We start from the raw sequence: 25,983 nt of genomic DNA, 5'->3' as shown, positions 1-25,983 counted from the left end.
CCCCAGCCAGTCAGAGCCATGTAGTAAATGGTTTAATTAACAACACACTGACAGCACCAGAGCCAGCATGAGCTGGACTTTATCCACTGCTTTGCTTGGCTGCCAGTCTCTTGTCTCTCTCTTCAGCAATGGTCAGGCGGATGCCCTTTCCACGGGGCAAGGAGATCCATGGCTTGTTGCCCTGCAGCAAGGGAGAAGAAACCACTTCACACCAGGAAACCCAGATAGCAACAGAGCTCTCCCTCTTAAGGGGGAAAGCAGCAGAAGCCCACCCCTGCTCATGCTGGGCCAGGTACACATGGTGGTGGCACTGGCCCAGCAGAGGCCTCTAAGGAAGGTGCCAAGGATGCAAAGGTCTACAGCTGCCTTTCAGTCACATCCTTGAAGAATGCACTTCAGCCAAAACCAAAACACCGCCCCCTTCCAATCTGGACCCGTCAGGGATGGCAAAACAGCAGAGGATTTTCGGGGGACACTCTGAGTCAGAGCAGCTGCCCAGATCACACCAAGGTCTGAGCACTGCTCAGCCCCCAGCTCCCAGGTTTCAGGGCTGCTTATCGAAAACATCTGCATTCCTCAATTTGCAAATGCTTTTTCCCCTTCCCAGAGCAGGCAGAAATACAGGGAATCAGAATTGAGGCCAGCTCTGAAGCTCCACTGTGTGGAAAGACAGCTGCCTAAGGAAACACTAAGGCTCTTTGCCACAGCCAGCAGGCCCTCACAAGAGGAGAGAGCCCCCCACCTGGTGCCCCCACGGCCTTACTTTGCCTATAACGAAGATGTTGGAGAGCCTGGTGGCAAAGCTGTTGCCGTTGGCGTCCTTCACATGAACCACGTCAAACGACCCGGGGTGCCTCTCCCGGTTGGTGATCACCCCAATTCGGCCCAAGTTGGCACCGCCAGTCACCATGCACAGGTTACCTGAGTAAGGGAATACAGGTGTGACAAGAGCTGGCACCAGGTGCTGTGGTGAAGTCCTTCCACTCGGGCTTTTTGCCCATACCAAACATTCCCATTCCAGCTCACAGCTCTGTGACTGAAACCTTCTCTCACCACCAAGAGATAAGCCCAACCACCTCCCCAGCAGCTCGCTGCTTCTGCCTGGTGCCTCAGAACTGCCAAGTCCCTACTGCCAAATGCTTCCCACTGCTAGGACACAGGAGGAATCCCCTGCTCCACCTGCAGGTGGACATGCTCCTGGGAAACAAACCCATTCCCAAGGTTGACACCACTGCCTCTCTATTCAGTGCAAATATGCTTAGCATTTAACTTCCATACTGCTCTCCACAGTGGGGAAGGGTACAGTGTTTTAATGGGATGCAAGACCTACCTGTGTCAAACTTGATGAAATCTGTGATCTTGCCTGTCTCCAGGTCAATCTGGACCGTATCATTCACCTTGATGAGGGGGTCTGGATAGCGGATAGTGCGGGCATCATGAGTGACCAAGTGAGGGATTCCTTTGGTGCCCACAAAGATCTTCCTCACCTTGCACAGCTTGTACTGCAAACAAAACCCAAGACCTCTCAGCTAAGGCAGTGAGCAATGCCATGGACTAGGGAACAGAGCCACCAGTCACAGCAGAACACCGAGACACGCAGGGCTCACAGTATGAGCCCAGGCAGTGACTTGCCCAACTCCCTGCCTCGGTAAATGACTTTTGAACAGCTGCCATGCAGCTTTGCTACAGCCCCACCAGAAAACACCTTTGCTGTGGGAGCAGCAGCCCACTTTGGGCTTCAGCCTCCCCACAAACACTGGTTGCACTTTCACAAGGAAGTCTTTACCAGGGCAGTTCCTTTATTATTCCCAGACGCCCATGGGCACACAACAGAGCGAGAGGGCTGCATTTCTCCAGGACCCAAGAGATACCCATACTCTCCAGGGCATTGATTTCCCTCCTGCCTGTCACCCTATCTCCCTCATAGCCTCTCTGGACCTCACACACCAACACAGAGTACTTAGAGAAGCACATCACAATGAGAACAGAAGTCCCAAACCACAGCAAAGAGCTGGCTCCAGCACAGCCAAGTCTGCCATCCACACAGCCACGTGCCTGCACAGCCTGCCCTAAGGAAGGAGATGCAAAGCAGAGCGTGGCCTCGCAGCTCAGGCACAACATGCCTGGGTTAAGGAAACGCAGGAGGAAGTTGCTCCCCAGCATTCAGGGTGAGACGGCAGTTTTGTTGTCCTGGGAAGAAGTTCAAGGCTTCATGGAAAAAGTTCAAGGTTCCATGTTTCTGGTCACTGTTAGCTGGCAAAGCCAAGACTCTTCTCCACCCCATCTCCAGCACCAGACAGTACACCTACACCCATCTGTGAATTACTTTCATGTCACCAAGGAACTGCTCCCCGACACAGGCTTCGCCACAACCCCGAATGCCCCAGCCGCAAGTGCAGCATGGCCTCAACTGTCACGGAAGAGAGAGACATCAGCTCTCATTCAGGAGATGCCGAAGAGGAAACACTGACCCAGCCAAACCCAACTAGACCCATGCTTACACCACCCCGAAGCTGCTCACCTTGGCCTCCTCAGGTGTGATGCGGTGCACAGCAAACCGGCCCTTGGTATCATACACCAGGCGGAAATGCTCACCTGTCTTCTCAATGCTGATGACATCTAATTGCAGACAGGGAAATACAACAGCAGCTGTTATCAGCTCATTACCCAAGACCCTAACTTGGCATCAAGGTTACGTTTAAAAATAACCAGGCACTGCTGAACAACACTTAGGGTGTGATTGATGAGGTTGGGATCTACCCTTGACCACGGGCTCACATCTTTTGCTGTGACAGACTGCAAATCAGAAAAAACTGCTGAAGGCTGGAATCTGAACAGCAACTTACCCACATCAAGCAGGTGCTTACAGGCTACAGGCATCTGGCTTTGGTATTCACTGCTGTGCACAATTCCAAACTAAATAACAACTGCTTATACGTATCTTTTTTTCAACTCCAGAAGGGAAACCTTGCCCCTCAAATAATGCCAACCCCACAAAACACTCCCCTGACAGTGTAGAAGAGCTGCCTAAAGGAACTGCCCCAACCCTACTCACCCATGAAGCCTGCAGGGTAGGTGATGTCGGTGCGGACTTTGCCATCTATTTTGATGAACCTCTGCATGCAGATCTTCTTGACCTCATCTCCTGTCAGAGCGTACTTCAGCCGGTTTCGCAGGAAGATGATGAGGGGAAGGCACTCCCTCAGCTTGTGTGGGCCTGTTGATGGGCGGGGTGCCTGCGGACAGAAGCCTTCTGCTGGAGGCTCAAGCAGCATCAACCGCCCCAGAGAAGGAAACTATGGCGCCAACAGTGCCCGCAAGAGCATGCAAGGGCAGCAGCACAAAGTGCAGCTGCCACGCAGGCAGCGACCGGCTGCAGCTCTCCGTTCTTGGTATTCACAGCAGTTTCCCCCATCTCTTGCCAGCCTCACAAAACTGCCCCCAACAAAGCACAACCATCCATCTCAACCCAGAGCTGGAAAAGCACAGTAAGCAGCTCAAACGAGAACAGCCAATGACCCCGTCACATCCTCTGCAAACGGGGGAAAACGAACGCTGTTCGTAAGGACCCCCATGTTAAACAAACACCTCCTGCTCTGTCCAACTACCCCTGCTCACCTCCGCACAGTACCCGAACACTTCCCCTGATGTGACTGCGGCTGCCACGAGCAGCCCGGCCCCGGCCCCTCCTCCGATCCCGGCTTCAACCCCAAACCCAAGCCCGACCCCAGCTTCGACCCCAACCCAGGCCCGCACTCACAAAGACGCCCGTCAGCTTGTCCAGCATCCAGTGCTTGGGTGCAGCCACGCGCTTCAGATGCTTCTTGGGGCCGCGGGCCTACAGGAAGGGGTGTATTACGGGCCGCCGTCAGGCCCGGTCCCCCCCAGCCATCCTCCCCGGCTCCCTCAGACTCCCGCCCCTCGGACCCTGGCGCCGGGCTCCCTCCCGCGCTTCTCGCCCCGGGGGGGTCGGCCAAAGCCCGCGGTGAGCGGGGGATGGCGGCGGATGGCGGCGGGGAGCGGCGGCGCCGCGCTCTCACCATGGCTGCGCTCTGCCGAGAAAGGGCTGGTGCTTCCGGCCCGCCGCGGATGGACAACGCGTGGCGGCGGAGACGTGCGTCGCCCCCTGGCGGCCCGGAGGTCCAGGGCCGTCCGCGAAGTGACGGGGCGATCGGGAGGGTTTGTCCCTTCCTCGCGGCCCCGACGGGGACGCTCCGCTCCGGGACACCGCGCTCAGGAACTCCCTGCTCCTAGCCAGGTCACTGTGTCCATGGTCATCGCTGGTCACCGCTGATGGCGTGGGACAGCCCGCCACGTTGTGCCCCTGTAGTTTGGGAGAGCGTGTGAGTGTCGGAAGCCGATCCAGGGGTAACACCTGTACCGGGACACTGCCCTCCCCCTGCCACGGCCCCTCCCGGGGTAGAGCTGGGACCCCACGCAAAAAGCCCCCAAACCTGACGCCGCGCCTTAGCGTCCACTCCTGAGGGCAGTTCGGGGGTCAAGTGGTCCCAGGGAGGCCGACGTGTCCCTGCAGTGCTCCAGAGTCCCCGGAGCAATCCCAGGTCCCCGTACCCTGCCAGGCAGCCCAGTGAGTGCAGCAGCCCCACGCCTAGCACATCCCCACGACAGCGCTCCCGCAGCAGGGTGTGGCTGGGACAGAGGTCCCATTCCCGAGGGTGACACTGTCACCGAAAACACCGGGATAAATGAAAGTCTCTGGTTTTAGATTAGAGAGCAGCATTACTTATTCACAGTGCTGGGTGCATAGGGGGAGCTCCACCTATGATATATGCACACTTTCAAAACTTTTCACTATTTTAACACTTTAGCAAAGAAATTAATGTTCATTGGCTATAAAGTACATCAGTCTCGTCATTAACTAGCTCGTTAATTTTTAATCTTCTATTAGTTATTGATTTCTTGCTTCTCATGCTAGTTAGTCTACATTTTCAGTCTTGTTATTATCTTATTATCCTTTTCCGAGATAAGACAATTGCTGAATTGTCTTGGTTCGTTTCTTCTTTATCGCTGGGTTCTGCAAAATGTCCTTGTAGTCGATAAATTCTGCATTCCGTGCAGCAATATATCTCTCCCAGGCTTAGTCCAATGAAGCATATCAAGGTTGGTTTAGCAAAATTTAAAAGTTTCAGTAATTTTCCCGACCTGTGTTCCCACAATAGCAGCTTATGACAAGCCTTGTTAAGTGCTTGGCTACGGTGGCAAATTACACTGTTTATGATTGATTAAAACAATTCATTAGAAATTTTAATTTAAAAAGTTACTAGGATAGTTATATAATTTTGAACACACGGATGGGAACACCGTAAGCCGAGAGGACGCACTGGAGCTGCTGGGCGCCGACCCGCCTTCCACCCAAAGCCGCTTCACACAATGTCCTTCGCCGAAAGGAACAAGGAAAGGAGCACAGCCGACGGAACAACGGTCCCTCCCGATTTTACTATACCGCAGCTTGAGACCCTCGCCTGCCGGGCCCACCGCGACGCCTGCGCGTTTTAGGGCAGGCAGCGCGGTCCCAGCTCCTCCTCCCGCCCCTCCCCACACTCGGCCGGGTTCCGAGCGTTTCCGGCGCCCGCAGCGCCGCTACCTGCGGCAGCCGGGACGCTGCTCCCCGGTGGGTGAGGTAGGAGCCCCCCGCCCCAGCCGCGCCCCAGCCGCTCTCCAGCCTCAGTAGCCGGCCGGCAGGGCCGTCGGGGAGTCCAACTCGTGGTGACCGAGCCAGGGCTCCGACAGGTCGTCCGCCCTGTCGAGGCCAAGCTCCACCACCAGTGCCCTGAACACCTTGTCACCGGGTCCGAGTCGATGAGGCTGGGACCGGCGGCCTGGAGGGGGCGGCTCCCTGCGTCCCGCGGCTGCGTCCCCAAGCCCCAGGCGAGTGGTGAGCCGGGCTCCGGGGTCTCCCCGCGGCGCGGTTCTGGACGTGGAGCTTCTGCAGGCGCAAGCTGGCCAGGAGGTTGGGACCCGCTGCGGGGCCACAGAGGCGGGGAGCGGGCGGAGTCCCCACCGCCGGCATCTCTCCGGCCCCGAAGGGGTAGCACAGGATCGCAATCACCATGGAGGTCCTTCGTGCCCCGGGGAGGGGACTGTAAACAGCTCATCTCCGGCGTCTACGGGGACATGGCAGCGCTCAGAGGGGCGTGGGCTGGCCCGGGCGGGTGGGGTCCGGCGAGGTACCCAGACGGGGAGGGAACTGGAGCGGCGCCCCGGCTACCCTCGTGCTTGCCTGGGCGGCAAGGGGAGGCATCCCACTCTGGCTGGGGGATGCGGGGATTTCCACCCAAGAGGCACCTCACCTAAAGCCACAACACTTGACACTTGTGGGGTTTCCTATTGTTTATTTTCCCAGCTGTGTTCCTGAAACAGCTCCCACAGCTCACAGGGCAGTCTGCCTGGTGTAGGGACAGAGCACATGGGGCCCTGAGGTAGGTCAGAGGCAGCAGCTTCTCTGCTCTCTCATTCCTCACTTTTTCCGTGGATGGAAAGTCCCCAAGCCTGACAGCTCCCCCAGGCACTGGGATCCTTTGCTGTGGCAGTGGCAGCACCAGCCTCCTGCCAGCAGTCAGCACACAAGACTGGTCACACCACACCACACCAGGCACCAGGGGTACATTGAAGCAGGCAAGGGGTCAGGAGTCATGGGAGCCACATCCTGTTGAACTATCTCCACGCCAGATTTCCTGTTGTTTCAATTGGCAGTGAAAAACAAGAGAGACAAACAAAGCCAAGGCCAGGCTGGGAACCCCTTCGTCTTGCTGTTTCTTCCAGCGTAATCTAATTAAAGCCACAGGAAATATGCTTTCCCACAGTGACTGGACATCTTTAAAAAACCCAGCACAATAAAAAGTCCATGGGCCAGGAGAATAAGGGGACAAGGGCAGCAGAGGCCAGGCTCCGTGGCCCATGGCACTGGGAGAGATCTGCCCCAGATACCTGTATACCTGTTCCCTTGCTGAGACACCTCATGGCAGTTCTCATGGGGCACCAGAGCATCTGGAAGTTCATCCAAGATCTCCCAGGACAGGAGCTGCCACAATGTCCTGCATCTCCCTCAACACTCTTGAGAGGCTCCCCAGGTTCTGGCCCATCTGCGCAGGATTTCAGGAGCTCACACTGCATGGCTCTGCAGTGGGGGGTGCTGTGGAAAAGAGCACTGGCAAGGCAGGGTGGGTGGAAGAAGAAAGGAAAGGGCTGGAGGAGTATTTAAAACATTTTATTTTTTAAGAACTCCCAGTTAAAAACACAATGGCTGTGCCTTTCTGTGGATAAGAGACACAACCTGTATGCCTCAGGGTAGCTCTCAGGCTCTACTTCCTGAGTGGGCAGCTCTGAGGCTGTGCCCCTGCCAGGAAGGGAATGCAGCACTGGGCTCCAGCTGGGGAGGGCTCACAGCTCTGAGCAGCCCCTCTCTTAAAACACATTTAAAACCAATTGTGTGAACAAACTGTGGTGTTAAAAAAGGAAAGAGAAAGGAGCAAGGAAGGCTCTGCCAGCACTGGAAGGCTGTGGCTGGAGGGCCCATACTCCTGCCTGGGGAGAGCCACAGTGCTCGTGGCATGCAGCAGCTTTTCTTCTTTAAAGAGAAAAAAAATTAACCAACCAACAGTAATTTCTTCCAAATTTTCCCTGCAGCCACAGATTTCACCAGTTGTTCACATAAATATGCTGTCTTCCCCATAGGAAATGCTCTTGCCTGAGCCTTCCTTTTCTGCTAAACAACGTGCTTCAGATTCCCTGCAAATGAAAGGAAGCAGAAAAGGGTATTTCCACTGATATTTTAGCCTGATGGAGTGACCTGGCAAGGGGTGCCACCCCCATGCATGATGGACTAGGCCACAACATGGGAATTCCAGCTTCAGCACAGATCTCAGTTCCTGCTGACCCCTTGCTCCCTTTGCAGAGGCTGCTGCCCTTGTCCAAGCCAGGCTTTGGAAATTACCACAGGGGGACCCTGCCACTGCTTTCACTATGCTAAATGCTGGTTTGGGATTCGTGGACCAGCATCCGAGACACATGCTCACTCCCTGGTGCCTCGTCCTTCTTTCAGGCTGGATTCACAGACAGGAGTGCACAGCCCTCCTTTCCACCTCTGGAGTGATGCTGTTCCTTCTACCCTCTTGGACAGGTCCCCAAGGATCCTCCCTAGGATTGGTCTGTGCTTGGGAGAGGACACCCACAGGCATCCATGGCCATTGCACTTCCTACCCTACTTCTAACACCAGCACACTGCAACACACACAGATGGAAAAGGGCTGCCAAGCCCCATGTTGCTGTTCTCAGCCCCTCTGGCAGACAGGGATAAGACAGATGGGCAAGGGCATAGAATGAGATTGGCTGGAGCTGGCAGAGCTCAGACAGCTGCCTGTCCTGGACTTGAAAACCTTCGAGTCCTGCCTGCTGGAGACCTGTCCCACTTCCAGATAGCTATTTCCCACAGTCTCCTCCTGGACTAACTGGAAAGACACAGATTGGATGGGTGGTTTGCAAAGGGGATAGGGAAGGAGCTGACTCCCAGGGAGCTCACATAGGGTGGTGATCAATGGTTTTTACATGGTCTTGCAGCCTGTCTCTAGTGGTGTCCCCCAGGGACAGATACTGGGCCCCACATTGCTCAACATCGTAAATGACCTGGATAATGAGATTGAAAGCAACCACAGCACCAAACTGGGTGCTGAGATGAACACGTCAGAAGGGAGAGCCATCTTAGAGAGCTGGACAGGCTGGAAGACTGGACTAAAAAGAACAGTCTTAAGTTTAACAAAGACAAAAGCAAGGTCCTGAACTTGGGGTAGAAGGTGTCCAGTTCAGGCTGGGATCTGTGTGACTGGGAAGCAGCCTTGTGGAAATGGATGTGGGGGTCCTGATAGGCAGCAAGCTGAATGTGATCTAGCAGTGTGCTGCTGCAGCAATGAAGCAAACTGGATCCTGTGCAGCATCTGTAGGAGCATTACTAAGAGAAACAGGATCATCTCATTCCAGGCTGACAAATGGCTGACAAATGATAGTATCATGTCCAGTTCTGATCCCCACAAATCACAAAAGACATGGACAGAGCAGAGAGGGTCCAAAGGACGACCACAAAGGTGATCAGATGCTGGAGAACCTGCCCAATGAGGAAAGACTCTCCCTGCAGAAGAGAACGCTTAGGAGGGACCTCATCACAGTAGTCTAGTACTTGAAGCCTACTCTGTAGGCTTCAGAGCACAGAGGCTCTCTCTTCACAAGGAGCCACACGGAGAGGACAAGGGACAACAGGTGTGAGTTACACCAGGGGAGGTTTCACCTTATTTTAAGTATTTTTTTACAGTGAGAACAATCAATTACTGGAAGAAACTCCCCAGGGATGTGGTAAAGGCCCCACTGTCAGAAGTTTCAGGATGTGACTGGACAGGTTGCTAGGTAATCTTTGTCTATGCTCCCTTTCCCAAGAAAGCTTGGACCAGATGATCTTCGAAGTCCCTTAGAACTTGGGCTGTTCTATGATTCCAGTAAGGACAAGGCCTCATGCTCCCCTGCCCAGCCAGAGGAAAGGCAATGGCAACTTTTGCTACAGGGACCCATAACTCTGTACCACCAACCCTGAAAATCCCAAGGGATGTGGGAGGCAAATGACACTGTGCGCTAAGGAGCAGCCAAGTGAATGTGGTTCATCTTTCCAGTCAGTGAGAAAGACTCCAATGAGCTCTTCTGAACCCCCCTCTAAAAACACCTGTAAGCCTGAAGCAGGAGTGTTGGCTTGGACAACGCACCTTTGATAGAGCTCAGAATTTCTTGAATTCTCTGTGGCTCATTGCGGTCTGGTCTGCAGCTTGGTGTGATCTCCAACACGTAATCAGGACCATACTCTGTGAAGAACTGCAGGGAAGAGGAGAGGAGAGTCAGCAGAGAGGTCTCTGAAGGCTGAGGCTAGAAGGAGGGCTCCCCATGGGTATCTGTAAAAAGGCAAAAAACCATTTCTCCATCTAAGGGCCACATGTAGCTTTACTACATCTAGGTGGTACTTCAGCAGTGTCTGTGTCCACCTGGAGTTTTCAACAGCTTCCTAATTCAAGTGATGGGAAGCAGAGCCCAGTGGGGCAGTCAAATGTCTATCCCAATGCTTTATTTGGGAAAGCTATTGACATTCATTTTACACATGGTTACCTGCAAATGGGATTTTTTTATTATTAAATTTCGAGTGCTGCCAATCATATATCCTACCATTCACCTCCTACCTTGCTGAATGCTGCATTGACATGACCGTGAAACACCTGGGAGAGGAAAATCAGTGTGCTGCGAGGATACTGTGTCTCTCCTGGCTAAGTGCTCAGATAGCGTACAGGAAATCTGCAGCACATGGCGTCGATGCGCTAACACAGAATCACAGGTTATTGCCAGCAGTTGTGTCATGATTCTGGCCAGGACAGGGTCAGTTTTTGCAGTAGCTGGGAGGGGGCATGGCCAGGACACAGAGGTTATTCTACACCACCTCATGTCATTGCTGAGGGCAGGGGAAAGGGACTCTCTTCCGGACAGAAGGGATTCCTTCCAGCTGAAACAACATGGCAGAGGGAGCTGTGCAGTGTTGTCAATTGTCAGGGGAGCAGGGGTGTTTCTGTGTGAGTTGTTTCTTTTCTTGCTCCCTCTATCATTACTATTGTTGCTGTTGCTGTTACTGTTCTGTTTCTTATATCACTGCTGTTTAAATAAGAAATAGTTCTTATTTAAACTATGATATTTACCCTTTGTACCTCCAGTTGGAGGGGGGAGGGGGAGCAGTGCATGCTTTTAACAGGAGCACTAAATTGGAGAATACCATTCCTAAGACAACCTTAATTGGTGCCCAGTATGGGGCACAAACGGTTGAGATAACAACAGATGTGCCCAGAGTGGGTTGGAAACAAACTGGATCTAAGCATTTGCTGGTATTGGGTACAGAGCCACTGGCCAAAATGTTGCTTGGTCTGTTCATGTGGGTGTAGTACGTATGTGTGAGCATATATGTATTCTTTGTGATGATATTTTTCAGAGCAGGGAGAGGGATCAGGATTGCTTTGTTGCTGTACTGTGTGATATCAGTTTATGAAATGATAACAAGGGCAATGAGCATAAACAAAAGGGAACATTCCTGGACTGGTTTCCAGTTTACTTTGAAAGGAGAGTTTTGATATCTACAAGTTGGGTTTTTTTTCCATGTATAGTTTTCATGAGAAAGTTTCTGGAGCAACAACAAACCTAACCACCTTCTGCAGGTTAATTCCTACAGAGGACCCACCCTTTTCACTTCACACACATACCAGTCTTGTTTATAATCTGTTTCTGCGAAAATCTGGTTAAAGGACCATATTTAAGCATGATGTCTCTTAAAAAGCATCTTGCATCTCTAATCACAGATTTCTATAATGATGAATTTCCAGCCTCAATCCACACAGAAACTTTACTTCCTTATGTATACTGATCCATCAGATCCTTAGACATAGGTAAAACCTGAATTCTCCTCTGTAGCCACTGTAGGCTTGAATTACTCTGCATGTGCAGGTTTGTTTGTGTAGGGTTGGTAACACTTATCTGTGGTTTGAGACCTATTATAAACATGGCAGTGTTCAAGGCCAGGCTGGAAAGGGTTTGGAGCAACCTGGTCTAGTGGGAGGTGTCCCTGCCCATGGCTGGGAAGCGGAACTAGATGGCCTTTAAGGTCCCTTCCAACGCAAACCCTTCAGTGATTCAATGATTCCAGCCCATAGTTATTCCACTCAAATTCGGTCTAGATTATGTCCCTCCAAGAAGCTGTCCAGCCTCACTCAAGACTTGAAAAACACCAGCACGGGCACAAAGACAGTACCAGGCCCTATGGCCAAAGCTTCAAAGCTGCACCTGGTCCTTTGTGTAGATAGATGAAAGTAGGGCAAAAATTTAAAGCCCTGAGAAAGGCAAAAGGCACATCCTAAGGAGCTCCTTGAGCAAACCAGTGACTCCCTCTGCTCACCCTCTCTGTAATTATCTGAGATTGGAGTTTATTGGCACGTGAGACCTCTCGCAGAAATCTGCAGACAGCCTCTGTTTTTGGGCACAAGCACCCACCATACTGCTAGGTCAGGGCAGTATTGTTACTAAGTGTCTCCATAAAACAGGACTGAGTGGCAAGGATGCTGTGTGGATTAAACCGAACAACTGTCTCTTCTGCAAGGAGAACGGAAGGTTTTTCAAACCATTACCTCATGATCAGGGATCTCAGAGGACAGTGTTCTCCCAAGGATGACCCCAGTCAAGTATGTCCAGCAGCGAGCTGTGTTGGCAAGGTTGTAACCTCCTGTTTCCAGCAAGAATTGGGATTTTGAGGAGGAAGAGCAGGGAAAGGGAAAAGAGAAAAGGAGATTTAAGTGGAAGGAACAAATCATGGAGCCACTGTGTGCAGGTTACATGAATTAAGCTTAGTTCATCTACTCAAGCCATGCCCAAAATCTGCATTTTGCACCTGCTGGCTACACAAGGCCAGGTCTGAATGACAGTGTATGCAAGAGCAGACTTCTAAAACTGAACCCCAGTTACATCCAGTGGGGCAGAGGCCGGTCCTCCAGCCACCATCTCAGACCCAGGATGAGCTCCCAGCCCCATGCGCTGCACTCTCTCCTGGCAACAAGGAGAGCTGTTCACAAGTAGCATGGAGAGAAGTGCAAGGGCCGCAGCAGAAATGAGGGCTTCCTGCTTTTTAATACCAGCCTTTGACCTATAAAGCAAAATACACATGCCCAGCCGTAGGCTGGTGATCTCTTCAGCACTGTCATGCTTGAGAGGACAAATGTGAAACTCATCAGTACCACCTGCAACTGCTTTACAGGGAAATGAGATTTCACAGTCAGTAGGAAATGGTTACCTCCATGGTAACGGACATGAGCCCACAAGGAGAAACCTTAGCTGAAAGCATCCCTGCAAAAGACTTGGGTAAGTTTTTTTCCAGAAAAGAAGACTAGAATGGTAAAGGGAGAAAAGCACTTCGACAAGACAGAGAGACCATATTTTTCAACATTCCCTTCTGTTTGCGTTGGTTGTTGTGGGTTTTTTTCCCTGCTTTTTTTTACTTCTCCCCCAATTTCCACTTCAAATGCTTCCACATGCTGCAGTGGTGGGACACTCCTTTGGTATTTTCACAAGTGACACATAGTTGATCCTCATTTTTTAACAGAAGTTTTGGGTTTTGTCTGAAAGGTGACATCTCCAGCATACTCACACACAAGCCACAGCAGGACTGAACACTCATAACCTTTCCAAAACAAAGGGCATCAGGCACATCAAATTTTAGCCTTAATATGCTATACCTGATCTCCCCCATCTCAAAAAGGACAACAGCTAGAGCTGATCCAGTTCCAGTCATGGAGCTCAGGGGCTTTCCCTGGCACATGGTGGCTTTTGTTGCTCTGAAATGCTCTGTTAACATAAAGCCTGTCCTGTGCTGTCTCCACTGGATAAGCAGCTGGTTAGGCAGCACAGCAGAGATAAGTCCAGCTTAGCCTTCACTGGGTATCAGAGCCCTGCTGCACCTGGCAGGCAGCCAGGCCTTGTCCCAAGCCCCTGCTTGAATATTAATGAAACCATTCATCATCAGGTGCCCAAGGTAGGTTTGGGAACGTAGTGCTCATTTTTAAAGAGAGGCACCAAAAGGGGCTGATCAGCAGAGATAGGAATCAGAGGTGTCACTGAGAAGTCGGGGTCAGTTTGTTGGCCTCTCCTCTTCTCCAGAGGAGCCATGCAGCTTTTAACTCAAGATCTGAGTCAGGATTGAGACTTGCACCTGCCAGTATCAAGGATTTCAGGTGTGAGGAAACAGTACTGTGCCACAGTGTGTCCTCCTGACACTGCCCTGCTAAACCCTTGCCAGTGCTGAGCCCAAGGCAGGCAGGCACTCGAGGCAGGGTCACAGGAGGACAAACATGTTTCTCTGAGAACAGCAGGATGCACTCACCTCCTCCCAGGACAAGAGTTGCTAGCTGCCACTGCAGGACATACTTGAGACACTTGCCCACTCCCTCAGGTGTCATGTTGAAAGAGCACATGGGGTCTCCAGCAATGGTGTCCGCCCCCAGCTGCAGCACAACTGCATCCGGGTTGAAGGCAGCATACACCTCCTTCAGCACTCTGGGGAGAGGAGGAGCAGTCCAGTTAATGCCAGCACAGCTCAGAGGAATGCTGATGGCATGGCCCTGGTCCCTCAGATCCACCAATGCCTCTCAGGGTTTCTGCATTCTCTGCTTCCACCCAACTCATACTAGTTACACTGCCTCTGCTCCCAGGTAGCCTTCTACCTCCACAGCAAGTTTAGCTCTCAGAGCACTTATCAGAAGGCTGATGAAGGTAAAAGCACCACTGATAACATAGCAGAGGAGGATCTAGTCCTCACCAGTTTAGTGGTAGCACCAAACTCCACATTTAAACTGGCTGCCTTTTGGCTGCAGGACAAGCCAAAGGCTTTTCTGCCCCGTGAAAGTCATGGTGGAAATCAGGGTCTGGCAAAACAACAATCCTGACCTCTCAGACACCTCTCATCAGGACAGGAGAGGAGAGGACAGGAGAAACAGAGGAAGGCTCTGGCTAGGCTCTCACTCTCCTCTCTCGTATGTGGCACTTGAAGCAAAACTATGAGGAAAAGCTCTGTGCAGGGTGTAGTCAGCCTGCAAAAACCTGCATTGGACAAAGCTTCATGCTTCAAGCTCACCATGGTTTTGAGAACTACAGACAATCACCCTCAAACAGCTGGATGAGACATCCACAGTCATGCCCGTGACTGCCTCCCAGCCTGGACAGAACTCAAAAGATACCTCAAAGTCTCTTTGCAGAAGCTTTAGCTATGTACAACTTGCAATCTATGGTAGGTTATTATGTCCTTCAGCTGTGAATGCATGCAGCAGGCTCCTCCTGAGTGGGTTCCTGACCTGTCTCAGCCCCTAGAGCTGCCTTTCAGAAGCATGTCCTCCGGCACAAAGAGGACTGCTCTGCCCCAGCAGTGGCAAGCACCAACAAGCCAGCAGGAGGCATGGCCCTTGCATGACTGCCCTACTGACCTACAAGTTTAGAGAGGTTTCAGCCCTCAAGTGTCAGAGGTGGACGTGCTACCACGTCCTGCAGCTCCTACACTGAGACTCCTCTCCCCTGGAAAAGAACAAGCCTCGCAGCCCAGTTTTGACATGGGCAACAGCTTGTGAGGTCCACCATCAGCTGAGTGACAGAAGGGACTGCCAGGAGGCAGCTCTGTCACCATCAGATATTCAGCCTGCAGCATTTCATTCTTCCAGCACAGACAGAAGGTGCTAGGAAAATGCTTTCAGCTAAGCCCCAAGCATATGTGTCCCACAGTCAGAATTCAGAGCACTTATCTGAAGAAAAAACATCTAGCCCTAAGTCCACAGCTAAAAAATACTTGTACCTTCTCAGTCTCTCCTTAGATACACACCTGTGGAGGTGTATCTAAGGAGGTAGGCTGACTTGTGGCAGAGACCCCTCCAGACACCCACAAATGTCTCTGTATATTCAGTTTGCTTAAGGATTCAGACAAGACCTCTGAGAACTTACAATCCATGTTCATTGTAATCAAAGGCTGGGATAGGGGAAGGGACAAGCCTTAAGAAAGGACTGTAAGTAAAAATAGTAAGCTGTGTAGTATCTTATTCTCTGAAATCCCATCCGAGTCAGTTGTATCAGAGCAAGAGGGCTTACGATTCACAGATCTGGTAATATTTCTCATCCTGAATGCCATCTTGAATGGGCACGTTCACACTGTAATAGCGACCTTTTCCCAGGCCAACATCTGTCACATCACCGGTGCCTGCACAACAGAAACACCCCAATTAGGAGGGAAAGCAGAGCAGCAGCAAGAGAGAGACATGTGAGATGTCTCAGAGGCAAGCTGAGAGCCAGGACATTTGACATGCTTATGGAGAAGTCCACTTGCCACCACCAAGAAAGGTGGGGTGGAGGGACCCAGTTCTCTCATTCGCCCAATTCTGCCATGCAGCATCAAAGGGGCTCTGCCCAGAGCTCAGCTACAACCAGAAAGGGGGAAATGCCAAACACGTAGCTCCCCCCCTCTTTCCGTCTCCTGGGTCAAGAGGAGAGGCAGCAAGACATGTCAGCTGGACGGCAGGGATGGGACTTGCCTTTACAGAGGCCTCGCCAGTGATGTGTGAACCAAATGAACACAAACCTCACGTGTTCAACTTGCCTGGGAAAAATCCTGGTGAAAATTTGTGCAGAGAAACAGTCATGACTTTCGAGGTGAAACTAAAGGCATCCTCAACTCCTGTTAGGAAAGGGAAAAAAGCTTTCATGCATCATTTACATAAATGACAGAGTGTGAACACACAGAGCTGCTTGATACACACAGGGCATCAAGCAGAGAAGGAGCAGTATGAACAAAGCAGAAATGCAGATGTGGCTCAATAAATCCATCCTCAATGCACAGAGACTGGGGTTCAACTGCAGCAAAGATCACAACTGCAATGAATCTGGCAGGTCTCATGCTAATCAGTACTGAATGGATCTCGATATTTCACATCAGTACCCGTGGCAGCAGCACTTGCTATGCTGCTAGGCCTGCGAAGGTGGGAGAGGGATCCGAGCAGGGCTGCCTTGGCCAGAGCTTGGCTCTGATTAGAAGCAGTGCTACTGGGCTCTCTTGCTTTTTCTCAGTGCTGCTGTGGTTCAACGTGCCTTTTCCTTAAGGACATATTAAAATAGTGGGGGTGGAGAGGGAAAAAAGAAGTAACAGGAAACTTAACAGAAACCAAATGCAGGGAGGAAACGGAGCAAAATGAAACACACCATAAAATTTAGAAGAGCAGGAAACATTAAATGGTGTAGAAATAATGCCCCTGAAGGAGAGAGAAGTTTCGGCAAGGCCAGCTCTGGCTCTAGATTTATAGCATCCAGCCTTTTTTTAAAAGCACCATTTACTTCTGGCTGCTTCCCTCTTGCACTGGACCATTAAACAATTAAACCCTGTCAGCAACTGCTCTGCCAGGATGGGAGACTGGGACACATTATCTGTTGCTTTAGGTACAAGACTTCTGCCCAAACTCTCAAGAGAGGTCTGAGGAGCAGCATAGGGCAAGTCTGTGAAGCAGGACAAGGCAGAAATGGATTGAGGCAACTCAACTGAACCGAAAGGAGCCAAAGCCATGGCTGTTGCAGCAAGTAAAGCCCTGCTGTGCAGACAAGCCTTGACTTTTCCCTTTCCTCACTGAGTCTGTGCAGCTGTGCTGTTTGCAGCCTTTGCTGGGCCTTACCATCCCCATGATGCAAATCCAAATCGATATAAAGGACACGGTCAAATCTCTGGCGCAGCCGCAGGATCCCCAAGACAGCATCATTCAGGTAACAGAAGCCAGAAGCTTCATCCCTGTGAAAACAATGTCTGTGACATTGAACATTGCCAATGCAATCAGCAGTGATCCCAGTATTCTCACTCTGACTTTGCAAGTGTCCACCTCACAGGGGCACAGTGGAGCACGAAAATTCATCCAAGGCCCAGCAGTGACCAAGAGGTGGGTCAAGAACCACTCAAAGCATGGCTGGGAAGCACAGACTGCTTGTACCAACTGCTTCTCAGCTCTGGGCTTTCTGGCAGCTGGGTAAGCATCAGTTGGCTCTGCTGCAGAGAGGCCCTGGCCTGTGGGGGGATACCTCTGACTATTGCACTGTTGAACAAACAAAATGGTAGCTTTCTGCACCTGAGACATTTTAAAGAATTCCAGAGCCACTCGACTCAAACCCACTCTCTCTCTGAGGCAAGAGGACAGTCCCCTTGGCCATTTTCCTCTGAGTTCTGGACGGGCACAGACAGGTAGCCACTCCAACCCTGCTGTCTGGGTCACAGCTCCTGGGAAGATCCTGGCAGTGAAAGGCAAGTCCAAGGCAGTCACAGGATTCTCCTGCTGTTCCAAAGTCTCAGCCTATGAAGGTTAAACCTCTTCCCAAAGTAACTCCCTCTTTCTCTCCCCAGGAAAACACAAATGGGATGTCCCACATGCAGTCCCTCACGATACAGCTCCTGAGCTCAGCCAGGAGAGAGTCCCAGCAGCTAAACAGAGGACACGTGTACCACGGAATGATTTATCCCTGACAAATAATCAGGGGACAGCTTCCTTGCTGGCATCAAAGGAACAAGAAAGTTTCTTGACCCCTACTCCAGCCTCACTCCAAAGTCAAGTCCCCATCACCACTTAGCACCAGTCCACATGCATTCCTAAATCTGCCCTGGACAGCTGATTTAAGGCAAAACTTTATACTTTGCAACAGGAGCGCCCAGATACCTTTTCCACAAATTATATCAGGATCCAGGATGCATGTCTGGGAAATGCCTCTTGACTTCCAGTCACAGCACTCAGCTCATTTGCCCTGACACCGCCTGCTCAGCAACAGCTGGGAACGGTGAGGAGCAAGCTGTGGGTGGCAAAACTGCACTTGCTTTCACTCCCTGCAAGTGCCATAGAGCACCAGTGTTTCCCAGTGACTCTGTTCATTTACAGTGATGATGAGAATGGAGGTGTTAACAGGTATCCTGAGAATCTGACTCAACTGTGATTATGTACTTCTCCCCTCCCTCACAGCCCACAAGGAAGCAAAGTGAACTACACTGTGTCTTGGGCACTCTCTCCATGCTGTAACACACATCTCTGAAACTCAAGGCCAAGCAGAGCAGGACACCAATTCAAACAAATGCAGAGCAGTGCCAGAGCTGCAGCTCAGGGCCAGCACTTGGGATTCCCTCGTGCTGCCCTAAATCCACCCAGCAAAGCTCTGAGCGTCACTGCCAGAAGGGAGGGTATGGCTGGCTTGAGAAAAGGCACTTACTCAGCATCTTACCCTCAACCCCAAAGGCATCCTCTGAACTGAGAGCTTCCATAGTCCCAGGCCATTCCTACCTTTAGGACCCTGGAAAGCAACTAAACCACCAGATAGCAGGTGGCTTTTGACAAAAGGACTGTGTTTTGCTAGGACACAGGTCCTAGCACCAGACACCTGCAGTTCGGTGTCAGTCTGGCTGGACCTTCACACTGGGCTGGGACCTACCCTGAAGCATCACACATCAGCTTACTGGGGTGACTGGGAAGACTCCTTTGGGATCAGTAAGTATTAAATGCCTTTTTTTTTAAACAGACTCAAGTGCTAAAAGCTCAGCAGCAGCAACACTGCTAAGATTTTTCTCATTACAGGCATTTTTAAAGCCATGCAATCCAGACAGAAGAGAACAGGAGATTCCCCAAAAGCCATCAGTTCTGCACAAAGTGAGGGCTCGGCTCTGCCACATGCAAGTCTCCTTTCACAGCAAGCTGCATCTGAAGCCATTTTCAGCCAAGTGCCCACCAGGAAATGGCCTGAGACATTGCTATTGCTGGCACTTGCACACCACCGTTACACCTGAAGAGTTCCTTTGCCAGGTCAGAAAAGTCACCGGAGCAAGACACCTGCACATGCATGTACAAGCTGCCAGGGTTAGACACAGGGCTGATGAGAACTCCTGAGGTTCCCCAGGGACACAGAGCAGCACTGCAAACACCAGTTGGCTGTGGACTAGGAAGGGTGGTGTCTTGTCTACACTGCAAAGAGGTCCCACGTTTTGGGAGATGGGGAGTATAAGTTAAATAAAACATACATCCATGGAAAATGGGACAGAAACAAATTATTTTACCACTACAGGACCACAGGATTCAGGGACAGAACTTTGCTTCCTCTCCTGTTGTGCTGGAAGACCATTACCGATGTTAGAGCTCACGGGAAACAGCCGCCAATGGGGTAACCCAAAGTCAGTCCTGCACCGTTTCAAACCTCTTAAGAAACCCAAAAAGCCACATAAAACAATTTGGACATGTTGCCACATTCCCATTGTGTTCCCAACTGGCAGTGACATCAATTGTTTGTCTCTCCACTGTGCTTCTCCATGGACCCCACAAAATTCATTCTCACTTGAGCTTCTTGAGATAATGATGTATCAAGGAATGACAGGACACCTGGAAGTATACCTGCCCCAGACCTGCTCTGCAGCCCATGACAGCGATAGCACCAGCACTGGGCAGTGACCTGCCTCCTCTCAGGCCTCTGCCCTGCCTTCTGTTTCTTTCCTTTGTATCTCCTGCCTTCCCTCACACCTTGCTTTCTCTTCCAACTGGATCATTGCACCCTAAGGGTTTGCAGGGAAGCTGGGAACTAGGAAGCAGGGTTTAGACACCAGATGAGAAAACACAAGGGAAGAGATTGTTTTCTTACTTCTTTGCATGATGCCACCCTCCAGGCCAGTTAATTGCTACCTTGCACTTGCCGTCCAGCAGGCACTGGGCTGCAGTGATGGTGGCTCCTCCCACAGCTGCCGCATACTCAAAGATCCCTTCAGTGGCTGGACAGTCGTAACCTGCAGGTTAAGAGTCCAGGTAAGAGTCCACGTGTCAAACACAACAGGCCCTTTCCTCCAGGGGAAGCACATTCCTTTTGTTTGAGCCCTCAGGACTGACCCAGGCTGGAGCAGCCTGTTCCTGAAGGACTGATCCCATGGAGGACCCATACTGGAGAAGTTATTGAAAAACTGCTACCCATAGGAAAGACCCACACTGGAAAAGTTCATGGAAGATTGTGTCCTGTGGGAGGGACCCCTCCCATACACAGGGCAAGAGTGAGGACGAAGGAGCAGCAGAGACGTGTGAACTGACCACAACCCCCATCCCCCATCCCCTTACACTGCTTGAGGGGGAAAGTAGAAGAGCTGTGAGTGAAGCTGAGTCTGGGAAGAAAGGTGGATGAGGGGGATGGCGATTTCAGTTTTATCTTGAATTCTCACTATCCTACTCTGTTATTAATTGGCAATAAATTGAATTAATTTCCCTATGTATAGTCTGTTTTGCTGGTGACAGTAACTGGAGAGTCATCTCCTTGTTATTATCTTGACATGATCTTTCCCACTGTATTTTCTCCCCCACCCTATTGAGGGGGAGAGAAAGTAGATCTTGGTGGGCACCTGGCAAAAAATCCCCACCCACACCACAAAAATCAACCCACCACAAAAAGCAATGACCCAAATGTTTTCTTGCACTCAGTTCATTAACAAATGTGTCCTGAACCAACTTCTAAGCTGTGTGCCTGGCTTGCCCAATCTACTGGTCCCTCATACCAATCTCACAAAAAACTACTGTCAGGTCTCTGGCTACTTGACCAGAAAAGCCCTGGCACGGTCACTTACCTCTTCCCTAAAAATGGACATCGACAAAGGAGTCAAGCCTAGGTAAGCTGCAGGTCTATATCTATAATATGATCTTTACCTAGTCGTACATCAGCCTCCCTACAACTGTTGCCCACAAAACATGATACCTGAGCTGCTTGTCTTCCTGCACACAGAGCAGCTTCAGGAATGTAAAGTCTAAGGGACACTCATGAGATCGGTGCAGAATCTGCACCTCTGCCTCAGTTCTGGGTCACTCCTCCCATTCCTGAGACCAAGACAGTGCCCCTAGCTGTCTCCCCTGCTTCACCCGCTGCATTGCTCAGGCTGGCTCAGGTCCAGGAGGGCAAGAGCCCTCCGCTCCAGATGTAAGTCAAGTCACCAGACAGACAGCAGCTGCTCTGGTCTCTGCAGAGCAAGTCACTACAGCTGCAGGCAGCTGTTCACGCATGCCCTCCCCACAGCAGGCTGGCTGCAGCCAGTCCCAGCTCCAGCCCGAGGGCAGTGTCAGAGTCTTCCGTCCTGTTCCAGAGCCTCAGAGCAGCAGCAAAGGGCATCAGCCCCGGTCAGCAAGAGACAGGCCAAGCTGCACAGAGCAGCAGTATGAAGCTAGCTGTATCCTCTGCTGCCACCAGGGAAAGTGCCACCCTGTCAGAAGACTGCTGGGGTTCAGCAACACCCTGTCAAAGAGCATTTCCCTTCAAAACCAAGCCCAGTGTCCCCCGGAGCTCACCCCTCTAACTGCAGCTCCCGCAAAAAGCATCCTGGCCCCGGCATTCAACAAATCTCCTGCTGAAGATGTGCATCCTTACCCAGTCCATACTCCACAGACTCTGGGTGGTCATCATCCCCCTCCTCACTGACCTTCTGCAGGTGCTGCAGGTAAGCATCTGTGTGGAAACTTGCCATTTCCTCCATGGAGGCCACTTTTGGCTTGACTATCCTAGGCAGAGAGGAGGAAGGGAGCATATCAGAGCAAACGGCTCCAGGGTTCAGCTGGAATGTCCAGCTTTAGCCTTTAACCTAGGAGCCTTCTTTCAGCTGTTACTGTTGTAAAAGCAAACAAAACTCCCTCTTCCCCTTGCACTGGACTGTCACTCAAGTGAGAAAGCCACCCAGCTGAGCTGGACCAGGCCTTGCCCCTGGCTTGGCACTGCCCGTGGTGCCCACCCCAGTGAAGAACACCTGCAGGTGCTGCCTGCATTAATCGTCCCACTTTGCTTCAAGTTTTTTTCCGTTTTTTGCATGTTCTCTCAGTTTGTACAATCCCCAGCGGATCCAACATTCAGATTACACACAGAGGAACTAACTGAGGGAAATGCCCAGGCCCAGCACAGTGCTGCGGCAGGACCTCAGCCTTGATCAGGAGCTGTGCAACACCTCTTGCATGCTGTGACCTGCACCAAAGCGCAGACTGTCACTGTTCTCAGCAACGTGCACAGCACCTTCCTGGGTCTGGGTGCTTTGCAGTGTGCCTAAGCAAATCCTGCAACACACTGAGCCCTCCCCAAAACTTGGACACTAGGAGCACACACAGACAATGCACCACAGCTCCATTGCTACAGGAAGAACACAGGAAGCTCCCAGCTCCAGGCTGGCCCCGATGCTTCTGACCCCATGCGAGGGCAAACACCCCTTCAGGTCTGCTCCATAATGGTACCTGCAGCCATTTCCCAAGCACACTCTGCCAGAAAAAAAAAAATTGTTTAAAAAAGAGGTCTTAAAAAGACCTTCTGGCCCTGCTGAACTGGAGCATATTGTTTTTAAAGATTTTATTAGATGCTTCACAAGAGGGGCTGAGCTAAGCCTTTCTTTTCTTCCCTTCATATGCCCCAGCGTCAAGAGCCAAATGAGGCAAGAGGTACCTCACTTTTCTGCCCCAGATCTCATATGGTCTTCTCTCCTAAACAGCACGCAGACCTCACAAAAAGTCTCCCAGACCAATGACAACACACCAAACAACACAGTCCCTCTCTGCATCACCACTGACTGATCAGTGGATCTGGAGCAGCACCAAGGCCATCACCCTGCTCAGAGTCCCAAGCATGGGGGTGACACACTCTGTAGAGAAGGCACAGAGGTATATGTGCTCCATCAGACAAGGAGGGTAACCATGAATTACACCTGCCACAACTACTGTAATCGTTTCCGTGTAGCAAACCAAGCATTTTCCTTAAATCCTGGAAATACACACTGTGGGGGCTCCTACAATCACGCCGCCAGCAGGGACATTGTGAAACCTGAAGTTACTCAGCACCTTCCAAACCTTAGTGGAGAACACCCCTTCACAGAAAACGTGAGCACTTACTTCATCTGGTCAAGTAAGCAATACGCTTCAATCAATGAATGCACCATGCTGGCCTAAAGAGAAGAATAAGATTGTGAGAGCAGGAGACAGAAAGCCAGCAACCGGGGGTTCAAGGACTCGCAGACGAGGTGTGGCTCAGTCTCCTCCCAGCAGCGGCTTTCCCTGCCCGGATCCCAGCTCCGGCCCGTGCCCATGGCGTGCGAAGGGGCCTTCTGGAGTCCCGGGCAGAAGCACAGCCGCGCACGGCTTCCCGGGGAAGGGAAGCGTCACTTCAGTGTCCAAGCCCGCGCTGCCAGGGGCGCTGTGAAGGCACAGACGGGCCCTCCCCGCTCTGACTCCACACTCCTCCCGCCGGGGCCGCCCGTTCCCCCCACTTCCTCCTTTCCTGCCGCCGTGCCGGGCGCCGGCCGCCTCCGCGACCGGGCCTCACCGCTGTGCTCCCCGCGCCCCCTCGCCCCCGCCGCGACGCTGACCCGCTTGGGCACTTTGCAGAGGGAGTCGCAGAGGGCCACGTACTCCGGGCTGTATATGTAGACCGGCGGCGGCACCGCCGCCATCGGAGCCGGCACGGCCGGGACCAGCACCCGCAACACCGCTGGTCCAGGACGCACCAGGACGGGCAGTTCCGGCCCCGCGGCGTGCCGGGAGCTGTAGGCCCGCCCCGCCACTATTCTGCCCCCAGCCCGGCCGCGTAAGAAAAGGCAGCCAACTCGTGTTAGAGACATTTTTACTGGGGCTTCCACGCAGCTCGAGGTGATGGTTATTCTCTAAAAATGTCATTAAAAAAGGTCCGTGGCCTGCACGCAGACCCCCACACGGCGCCCGCCCTGCTCAAGGAGCCGCACCTCAGGACGTGCCCGGGCCCCCCGACCCCCGGCAGCTCGGGATAGAGGGAGGCGCCGGGCAGGGGCTCGGGCCCTTCAAGGCTCCTCTGACGGGAGCAGGGGTCACACAGGGAGGGATTAGCTATGCTAGGAAAGATGTGTGCTAATATGCGTGTTAACGTCTTTGAAAGGGGTCTTAATGTTTCTACCCATTTCAAGCCACAGGTTTGTTATAGAACCCAGAGTTTGACTCCTGAAACAGACAAATGGGTCTACACAAGCTGGTTTCTGAACTTTGGGGGAAAATGACAGGTTCAAGGGGGGAATATGTTGTAGGTGACTGGGGAAGGCTGTACCTTCCTAGTACCTCAGCCAACAGGGAAGCGAAGAGGGCAACATGCAGCCGGGAGCTTAGGATAAGTGGAGGCTGTGCTCTCTGAAACCTCAAGAGAGAAAATCCTGCGGGCAGGTGTCCCAGTGGACTCTCTCCCTTTATTTGAATGAAGTTGCAGGACTCCTCTCTCTCCTTTATGGACACTGGCTTTTCATAGTGTGATTTTCCATATGGCCACATGTTCGGAAGAGCTGCTGCCCCAGGAGACCACCTGGCTTTGAGGCCACACCAACCTGGACATCAGAAAACACAGGCACACACGGAAGAAAATATCTGGCTCTGGAGCTAGCCCTATCCACAGCGGAGTGGCCGATTTTTGCCTGGCAGCCACCTCTGCACTCACATACAGCCAGCCCAGGGAGCACCACAGGCAGCATGGGCAGAGCACGGTGCTGGCACACGGCATGGGCACTGTCACCCTGCCAGCTCAAGTTCAGCTGCTGTCCCTCACCCTCTCAGAAGGAGCTCAGGCTGTGACATCCAACCAGCAGAAACCACATCTTCTGTGCTTGCTAGAGTGGACGTGGCCACTCAGACAGAGCTCCCATGAAAACACACAGCCATCCAGGCTGCTGGGTGCAGGGAGTGCCAGAGCCTTTCACTGGGAAGGATGGCAGTGGTGAGAACAGCCACGTTTGGTGCAGCCAAGATCTGCCCACCCTCGGGGCTCAGCTATGAGAGAACATAGAAAGGTTAAGGGGCATAAGGGAGTCTGAGAAAGACTGGTGGAACCAGGCTCTGCCCTCCCTGACAGGAACATGCCACCCCAAGGGGATCCTGTATCCTCCCTTGGCAGGTGAAGACAGTAACTTAAAGAAAAGGAGGGGGTGGAGGCAAACCCCCTCCTTGCCCACCTTGCTTCCCCACATGCCTCTGTAGAGCAGGTACGAAGCTCTCACATGGAAGGCCAGGCAAAGGATGATATGGATGTTAGTCCATCTACACCATAGGTGTTGCCCTGGCTGTGACACCCACAGACCACGTCCACCTCCATGAGAAAGATGGGTTAGAGTTGCAGGTGACTCCTTTCTGAGGATCCAATATGCCACACAGACGGTCCTCTTAGGGGAAGTCTGCTGCCTCCCTGGGGCCGAGATTAAGCACTAGGAAACTTCCCAGCCGGGTTCAGCTTCAGACTGTTACCCACTACTGCTCTTCCAGGCGGGTGGCAATGAAGCTGCAGCACATAGTCCAAGGGCAATCAAAAGAGACTTCAGGGCCTGGGGATGGTTAGTAAGGGATTCTGGAACACAGGTTCTTTCCT

At 52.1% G+C, this 25,983-nt stretch overlaps 2 protein-coding genes across 4 annotated transcripts; both read right to left on the bottom strand.

Moving 5' to 3' along the window:
- Positions 1–15: 15 nt before the first annotated feature.
- On the bottom strand, positions 16–4,074 carry RPS4X (ribosomal protein S4 X-linked). The gene is made up of 7 exons (XM_039572379.1): positions 4,041–4,074; positions 3,761–3,838; positions 3,056–3,236; positions 2,522–2,619; positions 1,331–1,502; positions 764–921; positions 16–181 (listed from the first exon to the last, which is right to left on the bottom strand). Exons 1-7 carry the CDS (start codon positions 4,041–4,043, stop codon positions 80–82), a joined length of 792 nt encoding a protein of 263 aa, XP_039428313.1. The 5' UTR covers positions 4,044–4,074; the 3' UTR covers positions 16–79.
- Positions 4,075–6,338: 2,264 nt separating this feature from the next.
- On the bottom strand, positions 6,339–25,934 carry HDAC8 (histone deacetylase 8). 3 transcript variants are annotated; one of them, XM_039572377.1, is made up of 11 exons: positions 23,975–24,122; positions 23,502–23,554; positions 22,006–22,136; positions 20,251–20,392; positions 17,271–17,383; positions 16,208–16,285; positions 15,703–15,811; positions 13,955–14,127; positions 12,210–12,304; positions 9,765–9,870; positions 6,339–7,749 (listed from the first exon to the last, which is right to left on the bottom strand). In XM_039572377.1, exons 1-11 carry the CDS (start codon positions 24,056–24,058, stop codon positions 7,727–7,729), a joined length of 1,107 nt encoding a protein of 368 aa, XP_039428311.1. In that variant the 5' UTR covers positions 24,059–24,122; the 3' UTR covers positions 6,339–7,726. The 3 variants fall into 3 exon arrangements, 2 of the variants coding, with proteins under 2 accessions (XP_039428311.1, XP_039428310.1); XM_039572376.1 differs by having other exon boundaries at positions 7,208–7,749; positions 24,018–25,934; XR_005604733.1 differs by having other exon boundaries at positions 7,726–7,749; positions 9,765–9,947; positions 24,018–25,934.
- Between the last annotated feature and the right edge of the window lie 49 nt (positions 25,935–25,983).

This window comes from Corvus cornix, chromosome 4A, assembly GCF_000738735.6.
Source record: "Corvus cornix cornix isolate S_Up_H32 chromosome 4A, ASM73873v5, whole genome shotgun sequence".
In the NCBI taxonomy this organism is placed as follows: Eukaryota; Metazoa; Chordata; class Aves; order Passeriformes; family Corvidae; genus Corvus; species Corvus cornix.
This window is presented reverse-complemented; position numbering and strand designations above follow the sequence as displayed.

Excerpts from the sequence above, each read along its gene's own strand:
- RPS4X (XM_039572379.1), bottom strand. Across the intron at positions 2,620-3,055 it reads CTACCCTGCAGGCTTCATGG|ATGTCATCAGCATTGAGAAG; the intron begins GTGAGTAGGGTT and ends GTCTGCAATTAG. Across the intron at positions 1,503-2,521 it reads TCACACCTGAGGAGGCCAAG|TACAAGCTGTGCAAGGTGAG; the intron begins GTGAGCAGCTTC and ends TTTTGTTTGCAG.
- HDAC8 (XM_039572376.1), bottom strand. The coding sequence starts at position 24,281 with ATGACATTTTTAGAGAATAACCATCACCTCGAGCTGCGTGGAAGCCCC. Across the intron at positions 15,812-16,207 it reads TTCACCAGGATTTTTCCCAG|GCACCGGTGATGTGACAGAT; the intron begins GCAAGTTGAACA and ends TCTGTTGTGCAG. Across the intron at positions 7,750-9,764 it reads AATTCTGAGCTCTATCAAAG|GGAATCTGAAGCACGTTGTT; the intron begins GTGCGTTGTCCA and ends TTTCATTTGCAG.